At 42.8% G+C, this 27218-nt stretch overlaps 2 protein-coding genes across 4 annotated transcripts in view; one reads left to right on the top strand and one right to left on the bottom strand.

Annotated features, from left to right (window-relative positions):
- RIOK2 (RIO kinase 2) overlaps positions 1 to 14715 on the bottom strand; it is a 53805-nt gene extending 39090 nt beyond the window's left edge. For both annotated transcript variants that reach the window (XM_075837071.1, XM_075837063.1), the window contains exons 1-4: positions 14608 to 14715; positions 8987 to 9125; positions 6019 to 6135; positions 1943 to 2118 (exon numbers count right to left, since the gene is read on the bottom strand). In XM_075837071.1, coding sequence (XP_075693186.1) covers positions 1943 to 2118; positions 6019 to 6135; positions 8987 to 9125; positions 14608 to 14673 — 498 coding nt within the window. In that variant the 5' untranslated portion in view covers positions 14674 to 14715. The remainder of the gene's footprint in view (positions 1 to 1942; positions 2119 to 6018; positions 6136 to 8986; positions 9126 to 14607) is intronic.
- Positions 14716 to 14753: 38 nt separating this feature from the next.
- LOC142660430 (uncharacterized) overlaps positions 14754 to 27218 on the top strand; it is a 173420-nt gene continuing 160955 nt past the window's right edge. The window contains exons 1-3 of one of the 2 annotated variants that reach the window (XM_075837049.1): positions 14754 to 14818; positions 14949 to 15036; positions 22608 to 22677. In XM_075837049.1, coding sequence (XP_075693164.1) covers positions 22645 to 22677 — 33 coding nt within the window. In that variant the 5' untranslated portion in view covers positions 14754 to 14818; positions 14949 to 15036; positions 22608 to 22644. Of the gene's footprint in view, positions 14819 to 14948; positions 15037 to 21859; positions 21941 to 22607; positions 22678 to 27218 lie in introns of those variants that run through there. The other variant, XM_075837053.1, reaches the window with a different exon arrangement.

The following is a 27218-nucleotide window of genomic DNA, read 5'->3' as shown; positions in this document are numbered from 1 at the left end:
TTTTTTTTTTTAACTTAACATTACTTTATGTTTTTACTTTATTTTTTAAACTTTAATATACTGGCATATATCTATATACTGATAGTACAGAGGCATAAGTATGCCCTAACAGGAAATATGGTAGGACAGCCCTGGGGTCCTTCAATGGACCCTGGGCTGTCTGCCCATATATGGTATGTCCCTCAATCGCGTCACAAGAATTCCCTGTGACGCGATCCAAGGGGCATCCCCCCCTTCTCATTTTCCTCTGAATGCTGCAGTCCGCTGTGATTGCAGCATTCAGGGGAATAACGGCGGAGATGAGAGGTTTCTCTGATCTCCGCCGTTCTAGTGCGGAGCTGCGGCTGTGTAATACAGTCATTGCCTGACAGGAAGTGCATGCACGGTCAGCATGAGGTGATGCGGCTATAAGAGCCCATTTTTAATGAATATTTATAAAAATGTATTTTAATCGTTCTATCCAGGCAGTAAATTTATAATATAACGGAACGGAAACTAATCTATCAAGTTGTATCAATACACATGAGGTGATGCGGCCGGCGCTCCAATAATGAGCGGTGGTTCAGGCACTGAAGACAGAATGTGGGGGGTGTTTTGTAGAGCGCCCGCCATGTTCTGTTTTCAGTGCCGCTACTCATTAGTGCAACGCTTGCCGCATCGCATCATCCTGACCCCGCGCACTTGTTATCAGGACTCAGGAGCGGGGCAATGGCTGGCTGTATCACACAGCTGCAGCCTCGCTCTTCTACGTTTATGTGTTACAATACTGAGCTGTGCGGCCGCACAGCTAAGTATCGAAATACATGAAATAACGGTATCAAACCATTTGGGGATGCAAAGTATCGAAACAGTATCGAAGTTTCGATGCATCGTGCATCCCTAGTTTCCCTGTATTGTCCTGAATTGTTATCATAGTTGATGTATTTTTGCAGCATATTGAAAAAAATAAAATAAATATATTTTCCATTCAGCTATTCCACCTGCTAAACAGTGCCCCAAACACTCCTCTAGGAGTATAGGAGCTGGACCCACATCCATCAAATATTGATAGTCTCTCCCAAAAATAATCCGTTAATGTTAAAGTACCGGAGAACGCCTTACAATAAATTGTCGGGAGAACCTTTGCCAATCATGTGACCACATCCAAGGCACCTTCATCATGGCAGATTCTCTTAAAGGGTTTGTCTAGGTTCAGGACCGTTTTTTTTATACTGATGACCTAGACACAGGATAGGTCATCAGTATAAGAATGGTGGGGGCCTGATCAGCTGTTCCGGTTGCCGGAGGCTATGCAGTGGTCGGTGCCGGTAGCAGAAGGCTCCGAACACAGTATAGCAGTCATGCTGTGCCTATTCAAGTGAATAGGAGCAGAGCTGCAGTAACCCAGCACGGCCACTATACAGTGGTCGGAGCCTTCTGCTTCCGGCACCGACCACTTAGTAATAAATGACTGACCAGGGCTGTTTTCTGTTAACGCTACAGTGTAGTACATTTCAGATCTTTTTTGCTTACATATGTTGTAAAAAAAAAAACACACAAAAAACATATTGGTTCACGAACGTTAAAATAAAAAAGTGGCTGCTTCCTCCAGAGACTATCCGATTATGTGGCGGCTTGATGCTGGGACATCTCGTGGTCAGCTGTTACCACCTAGGGATGCTTCTGCTTTCTGCCAGCATCACTACAGGGGAAATTAAACATTACATGGTGGCCAAAGAAATCAATGGGCACATGATGCAGTGACACATGATTCTCCAGAGTGAGAATTGCTATGGGTAGTGGCTCTGCATATTAATTTGAAAGGGGGGGGGGGGCAGAATTATAACCAATATAGGCCGTAAAAGGGCATATGGATAGGAGTTGGCCAAAGTAGTCGGCATTATAAGTTAACCTAAATCCACGGTCATCCTCACAGAAAATTTCTCAGACACTGACATGTTACCTTCATGTATGCAAACTCTTTCATAGCAGCCAGACGGGACAGATAGAGCCATGACATCTTATGTCTGTGCTTGTGATAATCACGCTTGTTTTTAAGGTTACGAAAAGACGTTCTTCCAAGTCGGTGAAGTTTTAATGCAAGTTGTTTATCCTCTTCATCTGCAACGATGTAGATATCTATACAGAGAAATAAGAAAAAGCCACTATGACTGCTGAGCTAAAATGTGCAGATTAAATAGTATGGAATACATACACGAATTGTAAAACCTGCATACATCCTTAATAAGACAAGGCTTAAAGGGGATTGTCCAGGCACCAAATACAATTGTTGGCCGATCCTGAGGATAGGCCATTAATATATGATCGGCTCCCATTCACTTAAATGGAGGAAGGCTGCAATACTATGAACTGCCACTACAAGTGTGTCAGTGATTCAGTGTGAGCAGTGAAGGAAATGAAGGGGAAGCAGCGCTCGTACGAGCACTGCGGCCCCTCAATACAGCTGACCGGGGATGCCGGGAGTAAAACCCCGACCAATCACATATTGATAGCCCATCCGGAGGATAGGCCATTATTTTTTGGGACTGGACAATCCCTTTAAGCAAAATATTTGCTCCTATTCGTTGAAATTGCCATTTTACTTTTAAAGGAATGCTAAACCTAGTCTAAACCTATCTATATATCCTATACAGGTAAAAGACATAACTACTATATTTTTTATTAACCCCTTAGTGACCAGCCCATTTTAGGCCCTAATGACCAAGCTATTTTATTCGTTTTTCTATAGTCGCATTCAAAGAGCTATAACGTTTTTATTTTTTCGTCTACATAGCTGTATGAGGACTTGTTTTTTGCGGGATTAGTTGTGCTTTTTAATAGCACCATTTTAGGGTACATATAATGTTTTTACTAACTTTTATTAACTTTTTTTGGGGGGGGATTATAAAAAAAACCTGAAATTCCGCCATTGTTCTATGCGTTTTTAAATTGACGCCGTTCACTGTGCGGCGTAAATAACATGTTACCTTTATTCTATGGGTCGGTACGATTACGGCGATACCACATATGTGGAGGCTTTTTATGTTTTACGACTTTTGCACAATAAAAACACTTTTGAACTAAAATTATTTGTTTTTGCATCGTCGCTTTCCAAGAGCCGTAATTTTTTTATTTTTCCATCAATGTAGTGATTTTTTCGACTTGTTTTCTGCGGGACGAGACGTAGTTTTGATTGATAGTGTTTTGGGGTGCATGGGACTTATTGATTCATTTTTATTATGACTTTTTTGGGGGGCAATGGAAAAAAATAGCAATTTCGCCATTGTTTTTTGCGTTTTTTTTTACGGTGTTCACTTTGCGGTTTAAATTACATATTAACTTTATTAATGGAGTCATTACGGTCGCGGCGATACCACATATGTGTACTGTTATTTATTTTTTACACTTTTACTAAATAAAAACACTTTTTATGGAAAAAAATTGATTTATTTTTTTACTGTACTTTTTATTAATAATCTTTATTTCACATTTATTACTTAGTTTATTAGTCCCACGAGGGGACTTTACTGTGCGATCTTCCGATCGCTGCTATAATGCTTTGGTATACTTCGTATACCAGAGCATTATTGCCTGTCAGTGTAAATCTGACAGGCAATCTGTTAGGACATGCCTCCGGCAAGTCCTAACAGGCATATGTCCAGGGCAGACCTGGGGGCTTTTATCAGGCCCCCGGCTGCCATGACACCCCATCGGAGACCCGCGATTGCATTCGCGGGCCGCCGATGGGTGACGGGTTAAACGGCCGCGATCGAAGTAAACTTCGATCGCGGGCGTTGGAGCAGGAGCCCAGCTGTCATCAGACAGCTGAGCCCCGGCTCCAGCCTGCACGGGAGACCCATGCAGGACTTAGACTAAGCGAACGTGAAAAAGTGTCAGCCTAGCCTAAGGCCCCTTAGTGACCGACGTGAAAAGGCGTATTGGTGGTCACTAAGGGGTTAAACAAAAGGAGAGATACATTAAATAGTCGCACATTGTGAATTTGATACAATGAAATTTGCATCAATGGAAGATACAAGAGTCGTATATGAATTTCACAGTTTCTGATTAATAACAAAAAAATATAACAAGGGAAACCAAGAAAGATCACGGAAATAGGGGTACAATAATTTGTAGGTGACAATTGTCCCATAAGTAAAACATGAATGTGGACAATGTGAATACCAATCCATATACTTATTTGGTGAGAATTAGGGCTCATTCAGATGAGCGTGTATCTCATCCACGTTACGGTTGTTAAAACAACGGTCGTCACACGGACTCATGTATTTCAATAGGGCCGTTCACACGACCGTTCATAACGGAGCGTGTGAAGGGTCCGTGAAAAAAATAGGACATGACCTATTTTCTTGTGTTTTCATGCATCCCTACATAGACTCTAGTCTACGGGAGATGCGTGATAACGCGTCGTGCACAAGTGCACCCAGGATGTGAAGACGGCAGTTTTTCCCATCGGAGGTTGGCCGCGTTCGTGTGAATATAGCCTTAATCCTTCCATTTCTAGTGTAAAGAATTAATTTTGTTGTGGGGCGAGTCAAGTCATATATCCCATTGTTTGAAAAATATTTTGGGGTAATTGAGACTATAAGCAACAAGCTTTTCAGATAAACAGTTATCATTAATAGAGCTGATTATCTCCGATAATGGAGGAGTACTGGGGTTCTTCTAAACTTTGGCAATTTTGGATCTAGTTGTAATTATAGTCTAGGTAATGACGGTTTTGTGTCCATAGGGAAACACCTCTAAATTGATTGAGAGGAGACGTTGACCATTTTTTAAAGGGGCAGTCCAGGCATGGGATGGTTTTTCATACTGATGACCTATCCACAAGATAGGTCATCAGTATATGATTGGTGGGGCTCCAACACCTGGACCCCACACCGATCAGCTGTTCCAGCTGCCTCTGGGCACCAGATGTTATGCAGTGGCCGGTGTCGGAAGAAGATGGCTGCGACCACTGCATGGCGGCCGTGCTGCGGAACTGCAGCTCTGCTCCCGTTCACTTATTTTTTAGGTTTCGTTTTAACGACATTCACTTTATTCTGTGGGTCAATACGATTACGGCTATACCAAACGTACATTGTTTTTTCCTTGTAATTGTAGTACATCATAAAAAAAACTATTTGTTAAAAAATATTGCAGGGCGTGCTGTAGGTCTTTTTGGGTACATACAATTTTTTTTATGGCGTTCACCCTGTGGGTTAAAGAACGTTATAGGAGTTCTGACTTTTACGGGTGAGTCAAAACCAATTATGTTTATTTTTTACATTACTTTAGGGGAAAATGTTTCTATTTTAACCTTTAATATTTAAAAATTTTTGTATATTGGAAAAAAAAATTCTTTAAATTTTTTTTAAATCCTTTTAGGGGACTTAAACAAGCGATCATTTACCTTTAACATTTAACGTTTGCTGTCTCCCATTAAGCCCTGCCTCTGATAGGGCTTAATAGGGGCACAAAAATGTCAGACCTTGGGGAAAACCATCTGCAAATGCGTTGGGGGTGATGGTTACGGAAATGGTGGTGGGGCTTGGGCTATGGGATGATGGAGGGCCCCCATCCTTTTCTAACAACTTAGATGTGGTCGCTCTTGATGGCATCTAAGCAGTTAGAAAGTGGGTAAATAGCCAGGAATTGAGTTATAGATGATCCAGGCCATTACAGTGAAGTGATGGCTGTAACATACAGCTGACACCTGCTGGGTATGGAGCGAGGCATACTCCACCTTCGTGGCCATGTTCTATAGTAATGTTGAATCTTGGGAAGGGGTTAAAGAGGTTGTCTAGTTTAGAAAACTCATTTCCATAGACCCTCTTAGGGAACTTTGAGATAATAGAGTTCTCTGTTTGGGATCCAGAGTGGAGTGTGGCTGCAAAGAGCGTCTCTCGCTCTGGAGGATCTGTCCTGTATTAAACAGACAACCTATTGATATGAATGGGCATTGTGTAATGCTTGATTTACCCTGTGGTGGTGCTGCAGGGAAATTCAACACTTATTACCAGGTTTTCCAAAAGATCTTACCTGACTCTTTACCAACACCCATCTGGTTACCAACTGAAGTGAGGACATCTCGAGACGAAAGAGTCTTTAGTGCCAGGTAATCATATCCACCATAAATTAGCCGGTAGCCCTGAACGGCTAAACAGAAAACAAAGCATTAAGTCTTCAAACAAGCGTAATGTTCACAGGAAATAGGAACAACTTTGCTAGATATTACCAGTAGAAGCAATGACAAGATGCCCCTCAGTACAGCAAATGTAGTGTCACTGTACCAAAGGAGGCCGAAATAAAATCCAACCCTTTACTTTGCAGGACTCCAGATAAGATTTTGAGGAGTGGGGCATCCAACTAAATGGTTGTTACAGACAAATAGAACTGTCATGTCTGCTCATGATGGTGTGACTGACAGACAGACAGACAGAGAGACACACACACACACACACACACACACACACACACACACACACACACACACACACACACACACACACACTCCTATCATTAGGTGTCAGAAACATGTATACATATGTAGTACCAAAACACAGGCCCCTACTGTAACAAACACAAACTATCCCCAATGTAAACTGGCCGATGTTCAGACTGCTAGAGCCAGATAATTTTATAAGAAATATATTACATATAACATGCTTCGTCATGAATGCAATAGATTTTTTTTTTTTACACTTCCGCAACAAACTAAATTTCAATATAAACTGTTTAAAATTCCATAATTTTCTCTAGGCTTTCTAAATACTACATACTGTATGATGGCATGCAAAAATGTTCACACTGGTGGATTTTGTAAGCCACAACCAGGAGTGGGTCCAAATTGTTATAGTAGATTTCAATCGTGGTTTTGGCTTACAAATACTCTTGCAAAAGGTGAAATTTACAGCATGTGTGAACCCAGCCTAACATTAGGTAAATTGATCTTACAGCAGGGTTGTAGTTCTATGCGGCTCACTCAGAGGAGCGTAATACTCGTTCGTGTGCTGTGCGTTGAAATAACTCACAGCACACGGACCTATCCATTTCAATGGGGCTATTCAGACATGCGTGAGTTTTCACGCAGCGAGTGTCCGTTGCGTGAAACTCAATGCATGTCATGTATTGGTGCGTTTTTGCACACCTAGTCGCCCACTGAAGTCTACGGGTGCGTGAAAACCACGGACAGCACACGGACGACAACCGTGTGCTGTCCGTGTTTCATGCATCAGTTATATAGGAAAGCAGAGAAATAATAAAAAAAAAGTGCTTGCACGGACGTGAAAAACGCATGCCACACGCAAAGCACACTGATGCCAGTACGCAATGCACACGGACATGAAAAACGCTGCATTTTTTAACACGTGCAAATCGTACACGCTCGTCTAAATGTAGCCTAAGATGAGGCACACAGAAACTACAGTTTCCATCATACAAAGCCAGTCTTCCCTCAGAAGAGAGAAAAGCAGAACAAGTTATGGTAAAGGTAAGGAGGGCTCATGCTGTATATTTAGAGCCAAAGCAGAGAGATGTATTAATACTGCGCCAGTCTTAATACAAAAACAAGCTAGAGTAAGACGCAACAAATTTATTAAGAGGCACACGACTCTTAATAAATTTGATGCATCTTCGGCTGTCCATGCGTCACTGAAAAAAATAGATTAAAATAGATGTCCGCTATAACTTAAAGAGGCTCTGTCACCAGATTTTGCAACCCCTATCTGCTATTGCAGCAGATCGGCGCTGCAATGTAGATTACAGTAACGTTTTTATTTTTAAAAAACGAGCATTTTTGGCCAAGTTATGACCATTTTTGTAGTTATGCAAATGAGGCTTGCAAAAGTCCAAGTGGGTGTGTTTAAAAGTAAAAGTCCAACTGGGCGTGTATTATGTGCGTACATCGGGGCGTTTTTAATACTTTTACTAGCTGGGCGTTCTGAAGAGAAGTATCATCCACTTCTCTTCACAACGCCCAGCTTCTGCCAGATCACGCTGTGACGTCACTCACAGGTCCTGCATCGTGTCAGACGAGCGAGGACACCGGCACCAGAGGCTACAGTTGATTCTGCAGCAGCATCAGCGTTTGCAGGTAAGTAGCTACATCGATTTACCTGCAAACGCTGATGCTGCTGCAGAATCAACTGTAGCCTCTGGTGCCGGTGTCCTCGCTCGTCTGACACGATGCAGGACCTGTGAGTGACGTCACAGCGTGATCTGCCAGAAGCTGGGCGTTCTGAAGAGAAGTGGATGATACTTCTCATCAGAACGCCCAGCTAGTAAAAGTATTAAAAACACCCCGATGTACACACATAATACACGCCCACTTGGACTTTTACTTTTAAACACACCCACTTGGACTTTTGCAAGCCTCATTTGCATAACTACAAAAATGGTCATAACTTGGCCAAAAATGCTCGTTTTTTAAAAATAAAAACGTTACTGTAATCTACATTGCAGCGCCTATCTGCTGCAACAGCAGATAGGGGTTGCAAAATCTGGTGACAGAGCCTCTTTAAGCCTGCATTTGGTGTAAGTTATAGCAAATGCATCGGGCCACGGGTGGCCACGCCCCTTTCCACTGAGCGTGTCAAGAGCAGGGGAAACGGCTGAAAGTCCCAATATTTGCGACTTCTGTGCCGCTTGCAACATTTCTGTACCTCTGGTGTAGGAATTGTGTTTACCTCCCTCATGGGCTTTCCTGATTTCACAGAAGAAAATCTGACCCAGTGTGAGAACTTAGCCTAAGGTTGCACTTAGAAGGCCATGCAGGGACCATATATTTAGTGCCAAGAACGGGATTAAATCCAGTCATGTGTAGACAGGAGGAAAAAACATTTGTAAAAGACTTCCCTGATTACACATGATGGTACTTGATCCCGATTTTGAGATGTATTACGGCTGCCTGAATGCAGCTTTATTGCCATTTCCTTACGTTTACATAAATGATTTAAATGTAGACTTGCTGAAAAGAGAAATTTTTTTTATAAAAAGGCAGATTACTTACTCTTTGTGCGTTCATATGCAATAAGTTTATGCTTTACGAGTTCTCGCAAGATTTTGTTGCAGCCGCCATGTTTCAGACTGGCTATCGCGGCAATTAAACTGGCAGGCACTACCTCATGGTTTCTCATTCCCATTTCAACCTAAAAGAGAAAACAATAAGGCAATGCAATTAAGGTGTATTGCTGTGATTTCTACAAGACAGGTAATATGGTTGTGTGAATGCGGCATAAAAGGGGCTGTGTCATGAAGACATTCCCTTTTTGATTGGAAGCCAACTCGGCGGTCAACCGATTTCTCTTATGCCTCATTTAGACTGGAGGGACACTTTAGAGAGGCTCTGTCACCACAATATCGTGGCCTATCTTGTACATGATGTGATCGGCGCTGTAATGTAGATTGCAGCAGTGTTTTTTATTTAGAAAAACAATAATTTTTGACGGAGTTATGACCTATTTTAGCTTTATGCTAATGAGTTTCTCAATGGACAACTGGGCGTGTTTTACTATATGACCAAGTGGGCGTTGCGGAGAGAAGTGCATGCCGCTGACCAATCAGTGACCAATCAGCGTCATACAATTCTCTCCATTCATTTACACTGCAGATAGCGATATAGTTATATCGCTATGTGCAGCCACATACACAAACACTAACGTTACTGCAGTGTACAGACAATGAATATACATTACCTCCAGCCAGGACGTGATGTGTATTCAGAATCCTGACCACTTCTGTAGCGTTTGTGAGATTTACAGCAAGGCAAGTGTAATCTCGTTTTAAATGACAGGTTACATCGTAATCTCGCGAGATTACGTTTGCCTTGCTGTAAATCTCACAGAAACATTACAGAAGTGCCAGGATTCTGAATACACATCCCGTCCTGGCTGGAGGTAATGTATATTCACTGTCAGGACACTGCAGTAACGTTATAGTGTGTTTATGTAGCTGCACATAGCGATATAGCTATATCGCTATGTGCTGTGTAAATGAATGGAGAGAAGTGTATGACGCTGATTGGTAACTGATTGGTCAGCGTCATGCACTTCTCTCAACAAGTAAAACATGCCCAGTTGGGCATTAAGAAACTCATTAGCATAAAGCTAATCTAGGTCATAACTCCGTCAAAAATGATAGTTTTTGTAAATAAAAAAACACTGCTGTTATCTACATTACAGCGCCGATCACATCATGTACAAGATAGGCCACTTATAATGTGGTGACGGAGCCTCTTTATGCCAATATAACAGATGCTTGTGACAAATGTAAAAATCCTCAGGCTTTCTTAAGAACTCAATAAGGACAATTTGTCAGAGTATAACCTTACTGTAAAGCTGAAGTGTATGTGTATCTGACATGAGAGTTCAGCGGACCATATGACAGGGGCGGTAGCCAGCATCACCACTCCAAGAACAATTTTGACTATTTTTTAGTGTCTCAGCAATAAGAACTTCCATAGAGTTCAATAGAATCTGTTCTAATCTGTGCTGGGGGCTTAGTCATATGTGACAGTAAGGCTGGGTTCACACAACCTATTTTCAGACGTAAACGAGGTGTATTATGCCTCGTTTTACGTCTGAAAATAAGGCTACAATACGTCGGCAAACATCTGCCCATTCATTTGAATGGGTTTGCCAACGTACTGTGCAGACGACCTGTCATTTACGTGTCGTCGTTTGACAGCTGTCAAACGACGACGCGTAAAAATACAGCCTCGTCAAAAGAAGTGCAGGACACTTCTTTGGACGTTTTTGGAGCAGTTTTCTCATAGACTCCAATGAAAACAGCTCCAAAAACGGACGTAAAAAACGGCGCGAAAAACAGGGGCTGTTTTCCCTTGAAAACAGCTCCGTATTTTCAGACGTTTTTGGTCACTACGTGTGCACATACCCTAATAGTGCAGCATAAAGAGCTGCTATTCTTCCCGTCAAAACGACAGACACCACCACGGAAACCGAGGCACCCCATTATAAGATGATGGTTTGTTGTGCACCGTTGGTGTGATGGATTTATCACAGCTTGAATTAATTTTTTTGTCTCCAATGACGGAACAGAAAAACTCAGACTTAGGCCGGATTCACACGAGCGTGTGCGTTTTGCGAACGCAAAAGGCACTTAACAGCTCCGTGTGTCATCAGCATATGATGCGCGGCTGCGTGATTTTTGCGCAGCCGCCATCATTATGACACTCTGTTTGTATGTTTTTAAACAGAAAAGCACGTGGTGCTTTTCTGTTTTCATTCATACTTTTTACTGCTGTTGCACGAATCACGCGCGTCCCACGAAAGTGCTTCCGTGTGCTGCGCGTGATTTTCACGCACCCTTTGACTTCAATGGGTGCGTGATGCGCAAACAACGCACAAATATAGGACATGTCGAGAGTTTTACGCAGCGGACTCACGCTGCGTGAAACTCACGGACAGTCTGCACGGCCCCATAGACTAACATAGGTCCGTGCGAGGCGCGTGAAAATCACGCCCGTTGCACGGCTGTATATCATGTTCGTCTAAATAAGCCCTTAGGTCACATTTACACGTCAGTATTTTGATCAGTATTAGTAAGTCAAAAGCAGGAGTGCTTCCAAAGGGGAAGAGTCACAGATTAGGCCTGCGCAATTAATGGAAAAAAAAACCCCTGAAACTGAAATTCAGCGCAATTAATCAACGTCATCTTGCACATCTTAGATTTTTTGTCCCGGTTTTAACTGTATCTGCGTCCTCAGGACGCAGATACAGTTAAATCCGATGGTAGAGCAAAGAAACATAAGGTCCCTGTTCTTTCATTCACTATTTATAGCCCGACGCTCACAACTCGCGAGGCAGTGATGTCATCGCACCAGTCTCTGAGCCACACAGACTGGAAGAGCAGAGGGAACTCCTCCACTCGTCGTTGCAATGGGCTTAGGCGAGTATGTATTTTATTAGGTACTAATGGGGCATTATACTCCGTGGGGGGGTAGCTGTGGGAAATTATACTGCATATGGGCAGTTATGGGGGTATTTTACTGTGTGGAGGGCAGCTATAGGGGCATTACCCTGTGTGGAGGGCAGCTATACGGGCATTACACTGTGTGGAGGGCAGCTATAGGGGCATTACACTGTGTGGAGGGCAGCTATAGGGGAATTACCCTGTGTGGAGGGCAGCTTTAGGGGCATTACCCTGTGTGGAGGGCAGCTATAGGGGCATTACCCTGTGCGGAGGGCAGCTATAGGGGCATTACCCTGTGTGGAGGGCAGCTATAGGGGCATTACCCTGTGTGGAGGGCAGCTATAGGGGCATTACCCTGTGTGGAGGGCAGCTGTAGGGGCATTACCCTGTGTGGAGAGCAGCTGTAGGAGCATTACCCTGTGTGGAGGGCAGCTGTAGGAGCATTACCCTGTGTGGAGGGCAGCTGTAGGAGCATTACCCTGTGTGGAGGGCAGCTATAGGGGCATTACCCTGTGTGGAGGGCAGCTGTAGGAGCATTACCCTGTGTGGAGGGCAGCTATAGGGGCATTACCCTGTGTGGAGGGCAGCTGTAGGAGCATTACCCTGTGTGGAGGGCAGCTATAGGGGCATTACCCTGTGTGGAGGGCAGCTGTAGGAGCATTACCCTGTGTGGAGGGCAGCTGTAGGGGCATTACCCTGTGTGGAGGGCAGCTGTAGGAGCATTACCCTGTGTGGAGGGCAGCTGTAGGAGCATTACCCTGTGTGGAGGGCAGCTATAGGGGCATTACCCTGTGTGGAGGGCAGCAGTAGGAGCATTACCCTGTGTGGAGGGCAGCAGTAGGAGCATTACTCTGTGTGGAGGGCAGCTGTAGGAGCATTACCCTGTGTGGAGGGCAGCTGTAGGAGCATTACCCTGTGCGGAGGGCAGCTGTAGGGGCATTACTCTGTGCGGAGGGCAGCTGTAGGAGCATTACCCTGTGTGGAGGGCAGCTGTAGGAGCATTACCCTGTGTGGAGGGCAGCTATAGGGGCATTACCCTGTGTGGAGGGCAGCTGTAGGAGCATTACCCTGTGTGGAGGGCAGCTGTAGGAGCATTACCCTGTGTGGAGGGCAGCTGTAGGAGCATTACCCTGTGTGGAGGGCAGCTGTAGGAGCATTACCCTGTGTGGAGGGCAGCTGTAGGGGCATTACCCTGTGTGGAGGGCAGCTATAGGGGCATTACCCTGTGTGGAGGGCAGCTTTAGGGGCATTACCCTGTGTGGAGGGCAGCTATAGGGGCATTACCCTGTGTGGAGGGCAGCTGTAGGAGCATTACCCTGTGTGGAGGGCAGCTGTAGGAGCATTACCCTGTGTGGAGGGCAGCTGTAGGAGCATTACCCTGTGTGGAGGGCAGCTGTAGGAGCATTACCCTGTGTGGAGGGCAGCTGTAGGAGCATTACCCTGTGTGAAGGGCAGCTGTAGGAGCATTACCCTGTGTGGAGGGCAGCTGTAGGAGCATTACCCTGTGTGGAGGGCAGCTGTAGGAGCATTACCCTGTGTGGAGGGCAGCTGTAGGAGCATTACCCTGTGTGGAGGGCAGCTGTAGGAGCATTACCCTGTGTGAAGGGCAGCTGTAGGAGCATTACCCTGTGTGGAGGGCAGCTGTAGGAGCATTACCCTGTGTGAAGGGCAGCTGTAGGAGCATTACCCTGTGTGGAGGGCAGCTGTAGGAGCATTACACTGTGTGGAGGGCAGCTGCAGGGGAATTATGTGTGGGGGCAGCTATGGGGAACTATAATGTGTGGGGAGCACTGAGGGCAACATACTGTTTGGGGGCAGTCTCAGGGGGGTTATTACGTACAGTAATTTACAGCACACTCCGAGGATAAATATTAATTCAATGGCATAGCATGCAAATAGGGGGCGTGGCCTAAATGGTTCATTAATCGTAATTGAGATGTTCAATTCGTGATTTTGATTTAGGTCATAATCGCCCAGCCCTATCACAGATCTTTACATTACACTTTTCCTATTTAATTTTCACTCCTGGTTTTGGTTTTCAAATACTGATGTAAAATGCTGCCGTTTGAAAATGGCTATAGTTATTTTCCATCAGGTTTCCGTTACTCTTTGGCTCTGTTCCCACCAGCATCTCGGCTTCCGTTACTACAGGAGCCATGGTTGTGACAAATCCATTATTTAATGGATCCTACTGACTTAAAAAGGGTCCAACAGGTTCCCATTCATTTTACTTGAAAAAAAATACAACAGGTAGGACATAACGGATCTTGTTGAATCATAACAGATCCCTCATAACTGTTGTAAAATGAGAAGCCATGCCGCCAGTGTTAATCGAGCCAAGACTGACATGGCCGACTTCCGAATTGACTTCTAGCATACATGATTCTGGAGGCCAACAAGTGAATATATATATATATATATGTATATATATATATGTATATATATATATATATATATATATATATATATATATATATATATATATATATATAGGGGTCTACATAGCCACTCCTATGTCTGACATGATTAGGGACAATGGCTGAACGACTAAAAAGTTCCCTGTACTGCGTATGGCCAGCTTATCCATGAGACGCGCTGCAGGCCTAGGACTGTAGTACTCAAATCCCACCTTCTACATTAGAACATACCGACGGTGTAGGGTATAATACACACTACAGTTCCCCCGGTCCCCGTACATACCGCAGTAAGCACCCGGAAATCATCTCTAGACATGTACGGGAGCAGCACCACATTCAGCTTCCCCATGCTGCCCACCTGGCCGTTTGGAACGCACAACTATCACACGTGCGTTCCAGTAGAACGCATGACGTAATCGCGCTACTTCCGAACAGTATGCCGGGCTGTCCTGGCAGCTGTGTAGTGCGCTCTGTTGTGTTATCCAACGTTTATTGTATGATATGTATTATAATCTTAGTATGGCAATGCCTATAATTTTGCTATGAGAAATTTAGTGTCGTTCACCATGACGAACATCTCAGGAATAAGCCTAAAGTGTGTTGTTGGTTTTATCGCCCTTTCAGGTCCTTGGCTGCCTAGGTGAAAACTGAAAAGTTTGAAGTGGGCGGGAGCAGGGCAGCCGGGTACGTTGTCACCCACATCACTGCACAGGTATATACATCATGTAGTCCTATGCGTTTATTAATCTGCGATAGTCATCAGTGTATTGCACTAGGATTATGCAGCCGGTGGATTACACTGCTGGGAGTTGTAGTACTACATTAATTAGTAAATCACAGGGGCAGGATTACTACACCTGGCTCATCTGTGGCATCAGGTAGAGGTTTACAGGTCACCCTGTAATGTCAGTCAGGCCGGGGCTACGCCACCACTGGGGGGATACTCACACCCGGTAGATTTTTTTTGCAAAAATTGTAGCGCTTGAATCCGTTGGATATATAAGTGACTAGGGTTGTTTCTGCAGCGTGCGCGTGGATTTATACAAAGCCATTCACATGAATGAGGCGCTCACACATTTCTGCAACGAATATGACGTTAAAGGGGTTTTCCCATCGGGGACACCTATGACATATCCACAGAATATTCGTCTCGGCCTTGAGACTAATTGTGACAAACTTCCCTTGACAATTTCCCAAAATCGTTTATATTATAGGTAGTTTAAAGAGGCTCTGTCACCAGATTTTGCAACCCCTATCTCCTATTGCAGCAGATCGGCGCTGCAATGTAGATAAGAGTGACGTTTTTTTTTTTTCAAAAACGAGCATTTTTGGCCAAGTTATGACCATTTTTATATTTATGTAAATGAGGCTTTCTAAAGTACAACTGGGCGTGTTTAACCCCTTAATGACCGGGCCATTTTGCACGTTAATGACCAAGGATTATTTTTTGTTTTTTCACGGTCGCATTCCAAGAGTCGTAACTTTTTTTTTATTCCGTCGACATAGCCGTATAAGGGCTTGTTTTTTCCGGGACGAGTTGTATTTTGTAATTGTACCATATTTAGATGCTTATAATATATTGATTAACTTTTATTAACTTTATTTTAGGAGAGAATTGAAAATAAGCAGCTATTCCAACATTGATTTTCACGTTGTAAATTTACGCCGTTTACTATGCAGCGTAAATAACATGTTAACTTTATTCTATGGGTCGGCACGATTATAGGGATATCAAATATGTAGAGGTTTTATATGTTTTCCTACGTTTGCACAATAAAAAGCCTTTTAGAAAAAAAATTACTTGTTTTTCCATCGCCGCATTCCAAGAGCCGTAACGTTTTTATTTTTCCGTCGATGTGGTCGTACGTGGGCTTGATTTTTGCGGGACAATGTGTAGTTTTCATTAGTACTATTTTTGGGTACATAGGACTTATAGATTAACTTTTATTTTATTTTTTATGGGGGGAATGGGAGAAAAGAGAGAATTTTGCCGTTGTTTTTTGCGTTTTTTTTGGACGCCGTTCATCCGGCGGTTTAATTAATGTGTTCATTTTATTGGTCAAGTTGTTACGATCGCGGGGATACCATATATGTGTATGTGTGATTTGTTTTGACACTTTTACTGAATAAAACCACTTTTTGGGCAAAAAAAGTAGTTTTATTTGATTTTGACTGTAATTTGTTTTTTTTTTCCACAAACTTTATTTAAATGATTGACATTTTTTTTTAAAGTCCCACCAGGGGACTTCACTATGCGATGTGCTGATCGCATATATAATGCTTTGGTGTACTTAGTATACCAAAGCATTATTGCCTGTCAGTGTAAAACTGACAGGCAACCTAGCAGCTGCTGAGGACGGATATATCTGTCCTTCGGCGTTAAAGAGACTCTGTCACCACATTATAAGTGCCCTGTCTCCTACATAAGGAGATGGGCTCTATAATGTAGGTGACAGTAATACTTTTTATTTAAAAAAACGATCTTTTTTCACAACGTTAGGAGCGATTTAAGTTTATGCTAATGAGATTTCTTAATGCTCAAGTGGGCGTACTTTTACTTTCGACCAAGTGGGGCGTTATACAGAGGAGTGCATGACGCTGACCAATCAGCATCATGCACTCCTCTCCATTCATTTACACTGCACTAGCGATATAGATATATCACTATGTGCAGCCTCATACACAAACCCTAACATTACTACAGTGTCCCGATAATGAATACACATGAAATCCAGCCTGGACGTCATGTGTACTCAGAATCCTGACACTTCTGACTCTTTTTTTTGTGAGATTCCGGCAAGTGAAACCAAATCTCGTTTAGCTCCGTGATCTCGCGAGATTTCGTATCCGTTGCTGGAATCTCACAAAAAAGAGTCAGAAGTGTCAGGATTCTGAGTACACATGACGTCCAGGCTGGATTTCATGTGTATTCATTATCGGGACACTGTAGTAATGTTAGGGTTTGTGTATGAGGCTGCACATAGCGATATATCTATATCGCTAGTGCAGTGTAAATGAATGGAGAGGAGTGCATGATGCCGATTGGTCAGCGTCATGCACTCCTCTGTACAACGCCCACTTGGTCGAAAGTAAAAGTACGCCCACTTGGTCATTAAGAAAGCTCATTAGCATAAACCAAAATCGCTCCTAACGTTGTGAAAAAAGATTGTTTTTTTAAATAAAAAGCATTACTGTCACCTACATTACAGCGCCCATCTCCTTATGTAGGAGACAGGGCACTTATAATGTGGTGACAGAGTCTCTTTAAAGTACAAGTGGGCGTGTATTGTGTGTGTACATCTGGGCTTTTTACTTGTTTTACTAGCTGGGCGTTGTGAATAGAAGTGTATGATGCTGACGAATCAGCATCATCCACTTCTCTTCGTCAACACCCAGCTTCTGGCAGTGCACAGACACACAGCGTGTTCTCCAGAGATCACGCTGTGACGTCACTTCCTGCCCCAGGTCCTGCATCGTGTCGGACGAGCGAGGACACATCGGCACCAGGCGACAGAGGCTACATCGACTTACCTGCAAACGCCGATGCTGCTGCAGAATCAACTGTAGCCTCTGGTGCCGATGTGTCCTCGCTCGTCCGACACGATGCAGGACCTGGGGCAGGAAGTGACGTCACAGCGTGATCTCTCGAGAACACGCTGTGTCTGTGCACTGCCAGAAGCTGGGTGTTGACAAAGAGAAGTGGATGATGCTGATTCGTCAGCGTCATACACTTCTATTCACAACGCCCAGCTAGTAAAACAAGTAAAACCGCCCAGATGTACACACACAATACACGCCCACTTGTACTTAACTTTAAACACGCCCAGATGTACTTAATAAAGGCTCATTTGCATAAATATAAAAATGCTTATAACTTGGCCAAAAATGCTCGTTTTTGAAAAAAACAAAGCGTTACTGTAATCTACATTGCAGCGCCGATCTGCTGCAATAGGAGATAGTGGTTGGAAAATCTGGTGACAGAGCCTCTTTAAAGTAGGGCTGGACAATTATGTAACCTTGATTACGATTATTTAGGCCACACCCATTTTGCATATCACGCCCCCTATTTGCATGCTACGCCATTGAAATAATAATAATAATTACCTGCTGTATACTACTGTATATAATATACCCCCTGACAGTATATTTCCCCACAGCTGTCCCCACACAGTAGAATTCCCCATAGCTGTCCCCTGAGTGTGGTTAACGTTTGCATCGCCATTGATTTCAATGGTGACGGAGCCGGTGCCCATGGTTTCCGTCCATTTGTCTCTTTTGTGCACCGGACCCGTTGTTTTGCCGGAAGCAATAGCGTATGTGCAACTCAGATGTGAACAGATCCTTAGATTTATCAGTTACATAGTTAGTACGGCTGAAAAAAGACACATGTCCATCAAGTTCAACCAAGGGAAGGGAAAAGGGAAGGAAAAATTTCTACACATAGGAGCTAATATTTTTTTGTTCTAGGAAATTATCTAACCCTTTTTTAAAGCGATCTACTGTCCCTGCTGTGACCAGCTCCTGCGGTAGGCTATTCCATAAATTCACAGTTCTCACAGTAAAGAAGCCTTGTCGCCTCTGCAGGTTGAACCTTTTTTTCCTCCAGACGGAGGGAATGCCCCCTTGTTTTTTGAGGGGGTTTTACATGGAACAGGATTTCACCATATTTTTTGTATGTGCCATTAATATATTTATATAAGTTAATCATGTCCCCCCTTAGTCGTCTTTTTTCAAGGCTAAATAGGTTTAATTCTTTCAATCTTTCCTCATAACTTAGATTCTCCATGCCCCTTATTAGCTTCGTTGCTCTTCTTTGTATTTTTTCCAACTCCAGGGCATCCTTTCTATGAACTGGAGCCCAGAACTGAACTGCATATTCTAGATGAGGCCTCACTAATGCTTTGTAAAGTGGCAATATTACATCCCTGTCCCGTGAGTCCATGACTCTTTTAATACACGACAATATCTTGCTGGCCTTTGAAGCAGCTGATTGACACTGCATGCTGTTATTGAGTTTATGATTTACAAGTACACCCAGATCCTTCTCAACAAGTGAATCCGCCAGTGTAGCTCCCCCTAGGACATATGATGCATGCAGGTTGTTGGTACCCAGGTGCATAACTTTACATTTATCTACATTAAACTTCATCTGCCAAGTGGACGCCCAAACACTTAGTTTGTTTAAATCTGCCTGCAATTCATGAACATCTTCCATAGTCTGAACTATATTACATAGCTTGGTGTCATCTGCAAAAATAGAAATAGTGCTATTAATCCCATCCTCTATATCATTAATAAATAAGTTGAATAATAGTGGTCCCAGCACTGAACCCTGGGGTACACCACTTATAACTGGGGACCTTTCAGAGAAGGAATCATTGACCACAACTCTCTGGATACGGTCCTTGAGCCAATTCTCAATCCAATTACAAACTATATTTTCTAAACCTATAGTCCTTAATTTACCCATTAGGCGTCTATGGGGGACAGTGTCAAATGCCTTTGCAAAGTCCAAAAACACTAAATCCACAGCGGCCCCTCTGTCTAGACTTCTGCTCACCTCTTCATAAAAACAGATTAGGTTAGTTTGACAACTTCTGTCCTTAGTAAAACCGTGCTGGCTGTCACTTATAATGCTATTTATTGTCACATAATCCTGTATATAGTCCCTCAATAGCCCCTCAAACATTTTCCCCATGATGGATGTTAAGCTTACTGGTCTATAATTACCTGGGGAAGACCTAGAGCCCTTTTTGAATATAGGCACCACATTTGCCCTGCGCCAGTCCCTTGGCACTATACCAGTCACTAGAGAATCTCTGAATATTATGAAAAGGGGGACAGAAATAACTGAACTAAGCTCTTTAAGAATTCTAGGGTGTAACCCATCTGGTCCCGGGGCCTTGTGCATATTTATTTTATTTAATTTAGCTTGGACCATATCTACATTCATCCAATTCAGTATATCAACTGATATATTAACAGCACTGGCACCGGCTACATCAGCTGCTCTTTCTTCAGTTGTATATACAGAGCTAAAGAACCCATTTAGTAACTCTGCCTTCTCTTGATCCCCTGTGACCAACTCCCCATTACCATTATCTAGGGGTCCTACATGTTCAGACCTTGGCTTTTTAGCATTTATATACTTGAAGAATTTTTTGGGATTTGTTTTACTATCCTTGGCCACCTGCCTTTCATTTTGTATTTTTGCTAATTTTATTACATTTTTACAGATTTTATTAAGCTCTTTATATTTTACAAAGGCTGCAGATGTACCCTCAGATTTTTATTTTTTATATGCCCTTTTTTTGTCATGTATTGCCCCTTTCACAGAAGGTGTAAGCCATGTGGGGTTTAATTTGAGTCGTTTATACTTGTTACCTATAGGAATACATTTTGCACTATAATAACTCAAAGTAGATTTGAAAATCTCCCATTTATCATTTGTTCCATTATTTGACATTAGTTATTCCCAGTCCATATCCTGAATTGCAGCCCTCTTCCTGGGGAAATTGGCTTTCTTAAAATTAAATGTTTTTGCCCACCCAGCCTGCGTTTGTTTTTTACAGTATAGGTAAAATGTAACTATATTATGATCACTGTTACCGAGATTTTCATGAACATTGACGTTCCCAACAAGCTCTGCATTATTAGAAATTACCAGATCCAACAGAGCTTCCCCTCTAGTCGGGTCTTCCACAAACTGGCCCATAAAATGTTCCTGCAACAGGTTGAGGAAATGTCTCCCCTTTGCAGTTGAAGCCGAACCATGACACCAATTAATATCCCGGAAATTAAAATCTCCCATTATCACAACAGTACCCGCCTGTGCAGCCCGCTCCATCTGTTTATATAGCTGAACATCCATCTCCTCAGTTATATTGGGGGGTCTATAGATTACACCAAAAGTAATTTTAAAAAGAAAAAGTATTAATTTTTTTTCTATTCATGTGTTTTTTTTTTTTGTTTTTTTTATATTCTAAGGCCCCATGCACACGACCGTAGTGGTGTGCACGGGCCGTGACTTGTAGCTCGGACGGCTGCGGAGTGTCACTCGTGGCCGCCCGCAAATCACGGGCCGTTCATATTGCCGTGTGCATTACTTTCAACGAGCCTGGACCGCAAGATGCTGCCGTAATAAGACATGTCCGATCTTTTTGCGGTCCAGGCTCCCGGGCAATGTACGGACCGTGGAAACCACAATTCACCCGCAGATTTGTTAAAGTCGTGTTCATACCACATATCCTAAAGTATAACATTAAAAATAGTAGACGGTATGCCAACTATCTTTTTTTATAGATCTGTCAAAACAGGTATACAGTTGGAATGCGTTTGACGTATCTGTTATGGCGTGGGCCTCTTAATCAATTTGGCGCATTGCACTTCAGCGCAATACCGTTTTTAGACTGGCGTATGAATATAAGCCCTCTTTAGATTAGGCTCTATGCACACCACGTTTTGCCGTGCTGTTGGCAGTATACGTCTGGGGGAAATAAAACCAACAAGCTTTTGACGTACTGTAAAAGTGGCAGCTTTACGTCTGGATACCTTTTTTTCTGTGTAGAAAATCTAGCGATACGGAGGTACAGTAAAGGCCCCATGCAGTTCTACAGGTGCGTATAATGGCTCCATACAAAACGGAGATGTAATACGACTGTGTACATGAGGCCTAAATATATGAGGTTGTTTTAAAGATTCCCCAAAATACAACCGTGTTGTTTCTAACAAGAATATATACTCTATACATCTGTAGTATTAAGGCTCTGCGTTCGGGGGTTCCATGAAGGTCTCCCTCACTTTTGACGGCAATACTAGCTCTGCATGTAGCACTAGTCTTACTGTCCGAACAACGGAAAATATAATTCAATGGGTTTGTCGCATTCTGTCTCGATCCATCGCATGACTGATCCAGCACAGCATCATAGCTTCTATAGAAACCACAATGTAAATATGAATAGAGCCTAAAAACGATCTTTTACGAAGATCTATCCGATGCCTTCATTAAATCTAAACAGCGGGTGCTACAGTCAATGGCCCCACAAACCCTTCACCCCCCCCCCCCCAACCCTCGGAGGCAGCTCTTGCTGGAGAGGTTTTGGCATCTATGCATTACATCAATAGCCTATTGATTTCAATGGGGTTCATCATCACAGGGCCCGTCAAATAGAAAGGTGTTGTCCAACTGGGATAAGCCCTTTAATATCCCACTAAAATGTACAATTTGTTTATTTTAGGATGATATAAAAATATTTTCAAACTAATGCGCCTTTTATTTTCAAGATTTTTGGACTTCTGCTGCTTAGAACAATAAAAGAACATGTCTTCTATGCCTGTCTCAGAGTTTCTCCAGGTATCTTTCCTTGTATGAATGTCTGGTGTTTTGCTTGTAGACAGTATATAATATATCAAATATGTGATTTATGTTTGTGATATACATACAGTGTTTTTATATTGTATGACCTATATTAGCGGCTCTATGATGCGTACGTGAAATGAACGATTACTGTATGTCATGGTTAAATCTGGCTTCATATGTTCGTTACCACTCATTAAGATGTGTTTATATCATGGTTGTTCTATGGTATGTCTTATATATATACTGTATGTTTCTATACCAAAATAAATCTACAAATGTATACTGTAACATTACTATATGTTTCTATAAGCCAAACATATCAAAATAGTGTCCTTTACTTCGAAATAAGTTTTTTGAATGTACTACATAGTCTGCTACGCTGTTCTGCACAACATTTCACAGCAGCTATTGAAATCAATGGGATGTCCGTGAATTCCATGAACTGTCCATTGATATCAATGGGCACTATGTTATGCTTTATTTCCACTGGTGCGTCATTGCAGGGGACGTGAGGACTCGCTGGTGGCATTCCCCAATAGACAGTCAGCTCATCTGTTTTCAGATGAGTAATTATTCAAGGCAGAGAGACCCTTTATGTTCCCTAAAATGTTAATTGGGCACCATACCTGGATATGACAAAGCGGCTTAGGTTCATGCTCCGTTGGCACTGGGTGGTAAAGACCACCCAATGATATATTTATTTATGAATTACCATATTGGCCGCCAAAACAAATGGGGCTGATTGCGTGGGAAAGAGAGACATGTGGAATCGGGTAAAAGGCAGCAATCCAGGTGTGGCGCCAAATTTTTTTTGTGGTGATGTAACAGTTCCTCTTTTTAAAGAGACAATGAAATTTAAGAACAATTTATGCCAGTTTTCTAGGGTTACAAAGTCGCAAATTATGATGTATTTGCATACTAATTATTCTTTTATTTGTAGATTCACGCCACTCTTGCCCCTTTTAAAAAAGCTGTGGCTTAGTGAGAGAGGGCGGGGTAACCAACTGCAGGACAGATTTATTATAAATTAGGCCAGAGATTGGCCTAAATTGTAACGGCAATCTACGCCAGCTCGTAGCTCGAGATGTGACAAATTTATGAAGAGGTGTGCGCCTCTTAATAAATTTGTCGCATCTACAGATGTAGCAATTCTTATCTTGACGCTGATAACTTGCTGCGGTGTGATAACTTATCGCTTAAGCCATTGAAACCCATTGAAAAAGTCAAGCTAGAGTTTCTTGCCACTGTGTATTTAACGCGAATCGCTACTTAACTGGAACTCCAGCGGGCTTTTACATCAACCGGTGCAGCCGAGCGCCGATCAACGAGACATCGTTGATCGGCGCTCGTTTTCTCCGGTCACACGTAGCTATGGATGGGACGAGCGGTCGTTACTCCGATCGCTCGTCCCCATACATTATTATCATGTCGGCAGCGCATTTCCCTGTACACACAGAGAGATGCGCTGCCGACAGCGATAATATTTCAGTGTTTTAAAACGATACGACCAGCAGATGATCGAGCGTTTGCTCATTCATCTTCTGATCGTTCCCCTGTTTACACAGGGCAATTATCGACAACGCTCATCTGCACGATAATTGCCAGTGTAAAACCCCCTTAAGGCTTCAAATGAGTGTGACAGATTTACGTGCGTAAAAAACGTGCGTAAATCTTGTCCATGTGCGTTGCCTTATTGCATCAGTGTGATTAGCGAGTGGCATGTGTTTTTCACGCACTTGCAAAGCACATTTTTTCTTTTTAATGGAATTGATGCGCAAATTATGCGCCGCACACGGATGCACCCGTTTTCATGCACCGATTGATTTCAATGGGTGCGTAGGTGCGTAAAAACACACCAATATAGGACATGCAGTGAGTTTCACGCAGCGGACTCTCGCTGCCTTAAAACGCCTGCGTGTGAGAACGGCTTCATTGAAATCAATGGGTCCGTGGGCTGTGTGTGATTTCCATGCACGGCACACGGACGAGATTCACGTTCGTGTGAATGGGCCATAAGACTGGTGTAGGAAATGTTCCTAGGACTGCTCCTATCGAAAACTAGATTGAAGTAGCACACTGGGTACCATGAGTTCACATTTTACATGGGTTCACATAGTGTCAATCAAATTTTCTGCCTGTAGAACCGCAACAGAAAAATGTGCAGACGGTTTTCTTTCTTCACGAAAGCACCGTCAATGTTTTAAAAGTGAATGCCAGCAAAGATTAAATGTTTCACCTCCAATAATCCCACACGTTATAGGTGCTGGGTCACTGATTTTTTTAATTATTAAAATCATACAGAATTATTTCACTAAAATCAAAGTATTGTATTTGAAAGTGTCACTCCCTCTAGCATAAAAATCTAATTGAACTACCCTTATTAGTTGTGCCCACGCAGTCACCTGTGGGGGAGGGCAGTGATTAACAGTCACCATCCTGCGGCTATGTGATGACATATGTAATAGCGATTGCTGCATCACATGAAAAGGTGGCTCCATGATTGTTAGCCCCAATCGATCCGGCCGACCGTTTTAAGGGACAGCCCTGGGTCTAACAAAGACAGTAATGCAATGGAATACAAAGGAATTCCGATGCATTACAATAAAAAAAAAAAATTTGTAGTCCCATTGTGGGACAAAAATTTTTTTAAAAAAAAAATAATCGATGAAAAAAACACAAACACGATCATTTTTAATTGTTTTTAAACAACGTAAATAAAGTAATGCATATATGATATATCTCTTTAATCGTTACAACCTGTTAAATAAATTGAAATCCTAATTTAAAGGGATATTCCCATTTCAGACCTTTATGGCATATCTACAATGGGAGAAGGTTGCAACAGTGTGAACCACCACTACGTGTGTGTCGGGTATTCAAAGTACGAGCAGTGACAGGAATGAAGGGAAAGGAGCACTCGCGCAAGCGCCACGGGGGTTCAGAGAATCAGAGCCCCATCGATCAGATATTGATCAGCAATTTCTATTCATTGGAAAACCCCTTTATAATTTTATATCTTTATAGTGATCAGAGTTTTGTTCTGCTTCAGAGCTCCTAATCCTTTACATAGACACAGATTTACAGTTATTTTAATATTGATTGTCGATCGGCATCTCTGTCTATCAGCTGTTTATAGTGGCTCCCCTTTATTGTTTACACGGCCGCGTAGAGCGCAGCTCCGTACTTTTAGTAGCGTCTGTGTCTGGTATTATAGCTGGGTCCCTTTAACTTGAAAAGTACGGAGCTGTGACTGGCAAACCATGAAGGGGACATGATTGGCGTGTTTGCGAGAGTCGGACCGCCACCCAGTGGCGTAGCTATAGTGGTCGCAATTTCTACCGGGCCAAGGGTGCCCACGGCCCCCCTATCACATATATTTGCAGTTGCTATAGTAACTGGGGCCTATGCACTAAACTATACGGGCCCGTTACTGTAGTAACAGTATACTTGCCCTCCTCACTCCGGGCGCAGTGCTGATGACGCTACAAGCGCTGCGCCTGTAGCCGAAGAGGAGCGTAAGTATAAGATTTGCATTTAGATAAGGAAGGAGTAATTATAAAACTTCGCCTTTAATAAGTTGATAAAAGTGGAATAACACACATGCAATTATTTTTTTATGAACTGACATACAAAACATAGATCTTTTTTTTTTTTTTTTTTTTTTTTTTAAATAAACAATGAGGTATGGTTCCCTTAGGTTTTTTCAGCCGATTTTAGGGTCAATGCATTTTGTGAGGATCGCACAGTGGGGCTCTATCTATCCTCTATAGCTGAACTGAGCTGGCCCTGTATTGGGTAAGGCTGGGTTCACACAACCTATTTTCAAATGTAAACGAGGCGTATTATGCCTCGTTTTACGTCTGAAAATAAGGCTACAATACGTCGGCAAACATCTGCCCATTCATTTGAATGGGTTTGCCGACGTACTGTGCCGACGACCTGTAATTTACGCGTCGTCGTTTGACAGCTGTAAAGAAATTTGGCACATTTTATGTCTCCAGGAGACACACATCTGAATGCAGACTCTGTCAATAGATTACAGAAACCGTGGTTTCAATGAGCAAGACACTCTTGGCACTCGTCCTACTGTCGGAGTCTCGTTGTTCATTCATCGCGCAGTGCGTTGGGATGCAACTTGGTCACTTGTGGACCCAGAGGGTAGATATGTTTTTGTGCATGCTTATATAAGTTGTATATCTTTTGTGAACTTGGGTCTGTATGTTCCACCTGCTGTTAACATGGGGACGCTGCAATTGGCTGCCAATTTTGCCTCCAATTATCCAGAGGCTAAAATTCTATGTATGGGGGATTTTAATATGCTCTTGAACCTTGCTCTTGATAAATTTTTGCCCCAGGGTAGTACTCCAGTGCCAAGATATTCCTCAAACTTGCAGAGGTTGGTAGATGAGATGGGATGGATGGAATTGTGGAGAGTTAGATACCCTTGTTCTTTCGAATTCTCATGCTTTACTCCATCTAGAGGAGCGCTATCTAGAATTGATTATATGTTTGGTTCGTCCTCTATATATGCCTTA

The sequence above is a fragment of the Rhinoderma darwinii genome, chromosome 1 (genome assembly GCF_050947455.1).
Source record: "Rhinoderma darwinii isolate aRhiDar2 chromosome 1, aRhiDar2.hap1, whole genome shotgun sequence".
Lineage (NCBI taxonomy): Eukaryota > Metazoa > Chordata > Amphibia > Anura > Rhinodermatidae > Rhinoderma > Rhinoderma darwinii.
The sequence above is the reverse complement of the archived record's forward strand: the minus strand, read 5'-3'. Positions and strand labels throughout refer to the sequence as shown.